The sequence below is a fragment of the Trematomus bernacchii genome, unplaced genomic scaffold (assembly GCF_902827165.1).
Source record: "Trematomus bernacchii unplaced genomic scaffold, fTreBer1.1, whole genome shotgun sequence".
NCBI classification, from domain to species: Eukaryota; Metazoa; Chordata; class Actinopteri; order Perciformes; family Nototheniidae; genus Trematomus; species Trematomus bernacchii.
Genome location: NW_022987910.1, coordinates 357921 through 366262, shown reverse-complemented (window position 1 = coordinate 366262; position 8342 = coordinate 357921). Strand labels below are relative to the sequence as shown.

The following is an 8342-nucleotide window of genomic DNA, read 5'->3' as shown; positions in this document are numbered from 1 at the left end:
CGTATGTCTTTCAAATTGTTTAATCAACATCAATCTAAAACAGTTCCAACAAACTTTAGATTAGTGTTAGATGTTAACTGTATTGAACTGAAATAATGATATAAATGGACAAAATATGTAATATAACCATTAAACGGTTAAAATATCCCTCTTTTAAAACAGAGCTTGTTATAACAATAATTATTAAATAGCCTGCAATAAACAGTATAAAAAAGTTACAGGATTAATTAAAATGTCATAATGAGCTGGGCTTTAAACATTAATTGGAATATTTCCGTGTCATGGTTTATTTGCATATTAGGTTCCTATTTTATTTCCTAATTTGTTGTTTTATTTTACTAGGAAATCCCATTGAGATCAAACATCTATTTTAGAAGAGAGACATGGCCAAATAAGCAGCTGTACAAAAACAAAACACATTATAACATACATGTTGTAGATATTCACTATGAAACATACAGCTGTTTAACACACAAGAAAAACAACCACATGACATCCATCGCCACATGCTTCATGATGCCCTTAAAGTAAACTCTAAATATTTCCATCACTCCCCCCCCCCCCCAGATGATTCCATCTCAAAGTGCATAGTAGGAAAATTAAACAGTTTTCTCAGACATTTACAAAAAAGCCACCACTGAGAGCAAGGTAGCTGGAAATCACATCTAAAACAGGGAGTTTGCCTATCATAGCTGTACAGATTTAAAAAAAGACTGAATAGGCTATAATAAGATACCCATGCACCATTGGTCACTTTGAGTCTCTCAACACTAAGTAATTTGTAGGATGTATTTTATTGAACTGGGTTAGTTTCTGCTGGTTATATAAACAGACTGAACGCATAATAAAAGAAACTGAGTGCTGTCTTGCAGATCCTGTCATAACCTGGTCAAAAGAGGTGTGCTCCAAAAGCGAGTGTAATGCTCTTAACAAGGCATTAACAAACAATGTCTTTAATTTCCAGGGTTTAGAGAGCCTCCCCTCCACACGTCCCCTACACTTTTAAATCTGTCACTCCGTCTGGCCTGTGTCCTTTGTCTTCTCATTTTGTTAGACACATGCCATCTGCTCTCTGTTATTATCAGGCAGACGGTTTTGGATTGAAAGCAACTTGTGCTGCTCGCTTTCGTCCACACTTTAGCATAAAAGCCTCAGTGAATAACTCCTCAAACACAGTCCAGCATGTATTTCCTCTGAGAGCTTCTTTAGTTTTAGGTTTTTCTTTACAAAATATAAGATTTGTACACATAACGGCGCCTGGTGACGTCACAGTCCCGGCAAAAAAAGAGTGCCTCTTTTTTTTCTGGAGCAGCAGACTGCGGAGAGAAATCCGACGGGATGCTTTTCACTCTCAACCCGCCGCACGGCTCCTCTGACTAACTTCTGTGCAGATGGCTCGACTCAATGTGGAAGAAAGTAAAGCTACCGGACGATGTTTGGAAGAGTGGCGCTGTTAAAGAGGAGATCCTACGATGAAAACGTGGACTCTGGAGCTGAAACTGCCGAGTGAGTATAACTGTTTATCGGCGTTAGCTAATGTGGCTAACGTTAGCTATCCAACTTTTTTGTAGGCACAATGGAAATTAACGTTCACCAGGAGAATACATCTTGAATGGGCTAACTAATTAAAGTAGAAGCAACTATGTGTCATCCCTATTTGCACTTAATTATGGGTGTTTAAAGCTGTTTAATTCTTTTAGGTGTTTTCTCATAAATTGACTTTTATGTTAGCTCACAACAGATAATGTGTTGTCATGGTGACCAAGGGGCACGTTTCCAAGCCAACCACCACAAGATGGAGACAGATTTTGGTCTGAACTCCAGCCTAAAAAAAGTGTTTAAGAATGAACGTAATCACTCATGTGTTTTTATTTTGTGTCTCAGATCTGACTGCAGCATGATGTCATCCTCTGACAGTAAGTACTCTTTCAGTCAGACAGAAGCTAAAGAGCACTCTGTAATTGAACCCTCATGACTCACATGGGACTTTTTTTATTATAGTCTTTGCAGCTTCATGCATATGGCATACATGTTGACTGTTATTTCATTTCATTTTGTAAACGGCCTCAGCTCTATTATGCAATTCTATTGTTATTTGACTATTCCCTGTTCATGTTCCTCAAACTTGACCCAGTTTCAGCCTGGATTGGTATATTATATAACACTTTCAATGGAGGTAAATATTACGCAGAACAAACACTGTAAACAGTTAAGTAGAGTGAGGCTGCAGTTTATAGTATAGTAGTGGAGATTAGACATACTGGAATTGCTGTATTTCCAAACACAGTGCAGCATCAGTGCGTTTTTTGGCACTTAACTTAATACTAAAACACAAACCAAAATCTTGTATTGTCAGTTGTAACGTGGCCTTTCCAAAGAAGACTTTAAACAACAGTTTTGACAAGCTGAGTCATATTACCCACTGCAAGGAAACTGATCTTGATGTGTACAATTGGTGTGCCAAGGAGCTTTAACTAAATAGACATTTATTGTTATTATGACTTCGGCTCTGTGCTGCCCTGTTTAAGCATTTGCAAGCTTGCACCTGTCCAAACTATCTTTGAGTACTTATTTGTGTGATTGAATCCTAGTTGAGCTTGTGACCAGACGGGTCAGGCAGCAGCGGCAGCCTCAGCTCCTGCCGATGAACTTGCATCTGCTGGCCAACCCCGGGGACTCCCTGCTGCTGCAGCACAGCCTGGACCGCCTGCTCCGCTGGCTCTGCCCCAGCCTCCGCATCTTCCATGTGTCCGAGAGGGCCTCCCCATTCAGGAGCTACACACACCTCTGTCCTGTGGCAGGTACGGAGCTTCACTGTGTGCTGTTGTATTGATTATACTTGTATACTATTTTGTTTTACTGTCAGGTCTTAGGCATTTAATTTGCAGGCATGCAACATGTGGTTGTGCTAGTAAAACCTTAAGTATTTAAAAAATATATATAATAATTTCCATATGTGAGACCTCAAAACATGATGGAAATGTCACCCATTTTCATGTCAACAACAAATGTCATTCTCTCAATGCATTTCCTTTCTGTATGAAGTAAACAATGTCATCCCACAACAATTCCTCTTGCCAACTGCATCTGTTTTTATTCAGTTTGATTGAGAATAAATATCTTTCCAAAAAATGTTTCAGGCTACCCTTCTGTGGCCATCACCTTCTTCCTCCATGAGGCCTACGGAGAGGAGCGGATCCTCAAAGTGCTGGACTTCTTCCAGCACCCGCCCTGGCAGTACCACCACACTGAGACGTGCGGCAGCCAGACCGGGGGGGTCCACATCAGCTCCAGCAGCTCCCCCTCCAACGCCATGCTGCGGCCCTACCTCCTGCCCAGCAGAGACTTCTACAGTTTGGGGGCAGGCATGCCTGTGTGGGGGGTGCGCCCAGTCCACTGTGGAGGAGAGATACTTCGTGTGACACTCTACAGTGGATACGACAACTACGAGGACGCCGTGCGGCTCTATGAGACGGTGCTGCAGCGGCAGGCGGAGGAGCAGAAGACCGGCTTCTGCTGGTTCACGCTCCACACAGGTACGGCTTAAGAGTGTTACTCTTTGATTTTGTGTTTATATTCTATACTAAAAATAGAACATATTTATCTCAACAAGTCCAACTTTAAGGATGAGCTTTTTTTGACAAATATATTGAATGCTATTTTGTTTTTCCTGCAAAATAACAATAGAAATGTAAAAAAAAAAAAAAAAAAAAACGGATAAAATAAATAATCAAGATGATGCAAACGGATATTACTATAAAAAAGTAAATACATAACTATCCTAAAAATAAAAATATATACAAATATGAGTAGTACATTATTTATATATATATATATACATATCCATTTAAACAACCTACTTAAATAAATCAGAAATACGTAAATGGACATGGTGAAATTGTCAATAGGTTGTAACAGCAACTGAGCGTTATATGTCCATGGTGTTGGTAAGCCTTGGAATCTCAGTGAAAAGACCAAGAATAGAAGAAAAAGAGTTTTCAATGTCCGGTAGTTTGGTTGTAACAATTTCTGATAATGTGCCTGACTTAGATTTTCTTTTATAAATAGAAGGAACGAAAATCCTCAACAAGTTCTAAAATCACCTTTTCCACACAGAGCCGGGGCTGTGCATGCAGCTGGCGTTAAAACAGCTGTCTCCAGGGGTCCGGGTGGAGCCCTGCAGCTCTGCCGTGCTGCAGTTTAGTGTGGAGGAAATAGGCCAGCTAGTCCCTCTGCTGCCCAACCCCTGCACCCCCATCAGCGGCTCCCGCTGGCAGACAGAGGACCTGGATGGAAACAAAGTTCTCTTCCAGGTAAGGGAATGTTTAAATGCCACAGCAAATGTGTCAAAATGTGCACATGCTTCATGCTGCCTGACGCTTAATGAATGTTTTACATGAGGCTTAATGACTGATTGGTATGTTTTTTTTTAATATTTGAGTCTGCTCCACCCTTTCTACAACATGTTAGATAACAGTGGATATAGGAACAGCTTTCACTATATTTATGTCAGGTTTAGTCATGAGGTTTGTCACATAGCACATGGCAGTTTGCTAGAGGGGACAACTCTATATTATCTCACGAGTTGGACAGTCCAGAGAGTGGGATCTTTGTTCTACTAAAAAGTTATTTTTAGAACTGAAAAAGCTCTACACAGTATGGAGTTGGCCAATTTCCTATAGGGAATACTGAGTAGCTTCCAATTAGTATCAAATTAATATCTTAATTTCAGTTATTTGAATTATGTCATACTCATTCTCTCAGTGAGATTAAATCAAATGGACATGTGGTTGCATTCTCTCACAGAACCAGCTCCGAGCTGTCAGTAGCCATATGTAAGATGCGTTTATGTTAATTCCGTCAAAGTGACTTAACTTGTCTAAATCTCTGTGGTCTTGGTGTAAATCATAATCCCCCCCCTTCTGTCCCTCCGTGCTGCAGGTGAAAATCCCGGCTCAGCCTCAGCGACCTCTGACCTGTGCTTTCCCCCTGACCTGCCCCAGCGTGCCCCCCCAAGGGGTGCAGCTCAGGAGCCTTGCCCAGGGCCCCAGCCTGTCGCCCTGCAGCCTCACAATGCCCCGGCACACACACAGGCAGGGTCAGTACACACACACTGAGTCCACTCCCCAAAACCTGTCCCCAGAGACACCAACAGGGACCCCCCCCCACAGGGACCCGAGATCCAGGCATAATACTATGACTTTTTTATGTAATATATTACTTTGACTTTGTCAGATCAAAAATCTTTTTATTGCGTTTCGACAATGCATAAACAGTGTTTGTCATTTAGAAGTGGAAAGCAAAATATATGCATACAAATGAGACAGTGGTTTGTACTGATTGTATGTGCAAAGAGAAGAACAATTACGAAGAACACAAACAAACAATAACAACGACTAAAGTAATCCCCTACATTCACTGCCAGTGGGCCTCATACACAAGATTATTTACCAGAAACATTGTTAAAGGGGACCTATCATGCAAAATGCACTTTTGTACGTCTTTTATACATGAATATGTGTCCCCGGTGTTCCAGGGAACTCACCAAGTGTCAGAAAACACAACCCTCTCTATTTTCCTCCATACCCAAATCTCTAAAAAAGGGGCTGCAACGGATCTGATAAAAACTGATCCAGATTTGAACACTGTCCTGACGTCAGGACAGTGGCGCTACGGCTATTGGGCCAACTCCACCAATCAGGAGGAGACAGCCACGGCCATTGCCGTTCGAAAGCGCTGGAGACACTGTAGTACATATGCCAGGCCTGTAGATGGTGCTGTTCTCACATAATCTGCCCTTGTAAAAACAGAGCTAAAAAATGTCAAATTGAGCAAAATGAGGCATGGCTATAAAATGCATGATCTGTTTGGTATTTTGAAAAAAAAAAAGTATAAATATGCCTTATATAGGTATGGTCCTACACTATATTATTCAAATATAGTATGATAGGTCCACTTTAAATGAATATATATGCATGTAATACATATGCATATACATGCATGCAACAAATACATATACTCGTACACACTACTGTATACATACACACATACATACATATGCTGCAGATAAGCTATATAGATAGATAAGCAGATCGTTTTACCGAGTGTGGAATGCTTTACTTTGACCATTTGTTGACTTTTTGATGCACATCGTTTTGATTTTTTGTATTGAATATTATGCTATACTAGACCGTTTTTAGGACATACTTTCAATTGCTCAATACTTTTCCTTTTTTACACACTTTGATGAATTTAAATAAACCTTACACTAAATGTAAAAAAAGTTTAGACAATGAAATTGCATTTTGAATACTATTTGAGCATAGTTCAATAGCCAACGTTTCTCAGTGCCCTCTTTTGTGTCCCAGCAGGCCTCAGACCGCGCAGTGACCCAGCCCTGGAGAAGCTTTATGGAGGGGGGATAGCAGAGAGCCAGGGGTCAGGGAGCTGCTGCAGCACCCCTCCAGGCAGCTCCTGTTACTCCTCCCAGCGCAGCAGCCCTGCACCCCCCTCCACCCCCCATCACCACGACTCCCCCCTGCACCCCTCCACCCCCCATCACCCCGACTCCCCCCTGCGCCCCTCCACCACCCATCACCCCGACTCCCCCCTGCGCCCTTCCATCACCCATCACCCCGACTCCCCCCTGCGCCCCTCCATCACCCGCTCTCTGTCCCATCTCCTCCTGGAAGAGGATGAGGAGGAGCCAGAGACCAACGTAGACACCGGAGTCTCACTGCTCTCAGACTCGGCAGTCAAAATACTCACTCGCTCTTCCTCCGTGGAGCTGTTGATGACTCCTCACCCTGAGAGACCTGCAGCTGTGGGGGCTTCCGCTGTCCAGGGTCTGGCCAAGGAGCTGATTGAGTGTCTGCCACGGACACACAAACACCCTCAGGTCTCCTCCGGGACTTGGGGCTCCGCGGGATGTACGCACGCAGCCAGGAAGGCCTGTAGCGGCAGGACTGTGGCGGCAAGACAAAGCCCCCCCAGAGGACCCTTCATAGAGAGCAGGACTACTGCTGAGCTGCTGTCAGCACACACACACAAGACGGATGATGAGTTCTTCATCTGAATCCCTGCTACTACACCTCAAGTCTTGAAATAGATTATAATCATACAATATTGTAGATTTATTTGTGAGAATTGTTCAAAGCCTAGCGGAGTGATATTTGCGGGTATTCATATCCTCAATGTCTTTTATATTTAGATCTAACTAATGATTTGTGCAGCTAAAATGGAGCCCTGTAACAAACCCTGGAGGAAATGCTCTTTACAAAATGTTCCTGTCAGGGTGCGAATGCCAGTGTCTGTCTCAAATTGCCTTTTGAATAATGCTGATGTCTGTGTCGCTGTTGATCGTGATGAGAGATCTGATTCAGTGCGAGTGCTCTCCACAGCGCTGCAGGTCTAACACGGTACAAGTATAGCCTAGTGGCTTTGATTACATTTGTTTGAATGCACTTGAAATGAATAATGACTCTAGTATTTGTGTGTTTAAATATTTATCTGATTGACTACACCAGATAAAATGTATTGAATAGGATTGAACTTTCTTACAGTTAACAGGATGTTCTAACTAGCTACTTAAAGAGATCATTTAAACTACAAAAAGTCTTCTAATATATATTTAATAAATCTAACCATTAGTATAGAAGGTGTCTAAAACAGCCCAAATGTGTCCTGGGACTAAGACATGTTGATTACTGTAAGGCAGTAAGCTGAGGGATCAGCAGACAGATTAACTTAAGTGAAAACTTAAAACGTATTGGACTGATCAGGTACAGATGGCTGCAATCACTTATATATCAAGATATTGTTGTATTGTGAAGAGAGAAAATACTATGCATCTAATTCATTGATGAGTTAGGTCAAAATGTTGTCTTCTACAACACAGATTGCGTCTTTCCTGTCAGTCAAGCTTTCAATCACAGCTAAACCTGCATGTGGTTTTCACTTGAGCATCATGGACAGTGTATACAAAATGCACATCATATAGGGTTGTACAGTATGAGCTGCTCACCGGTCAACTCGACGCTGAAGGAGTTGTGAATGTTTACAATAAATGTATAAAAGTCAGGAAGCATCAGCTGGGAGTGTCCTTAGTGTTTAAAATGTTCAGTGAAGCTTAACATGAAGACATAGTATTAAAAGATAAAAAAACATTTGTTGTGTTTTCTGGTTATAAACTGTGTGTGTCCTTTCAACAGATGACATTAGTGTACTCTAAAGTAACCAGTGATCTGTTTTAGACTGAGAGACTAAATGACCACCTGCAGGGATGATCGCATGACAAGTGAAAAAAGTGAGTCACCGATTAATAACTACTGATGGGTTTGGCC

At 41.9% G+C, this 8342-nt stretch overlaps 1 protein-coding gene across 1 annotated transcript; it reads left to right on the top strand.

Annotated features, from left to right (window-relative positions):
• The first annotated feature begins 1347 nt into the window (after positions 1–1347).
• Positions 1348–8137, top strand: LOC117470439 (protein FAM124B). The gene is made up of 8 exons (XM_034115216.1): positions 1348–1506; positions 1885–1916; positions 2592–2801; positions 3141–3536; positions 4117–4313; positions 4942–5098; positions 6372–6516; positions 6625–8137. The coding sequence occupies exons 1-8, from the start codon at positions 1433–1435 to the stop codon at positions 7073–7075; spliced, it is 1662 nt and encodes a 553-aa protein (XP_033971107.1). The 5' UTR covers positions 1348–1432; the 3' UTR covers positions 7076–8137.
• The last annotated feature ends 205 nt before the right edge of the window (positions 8138–8342 follow it).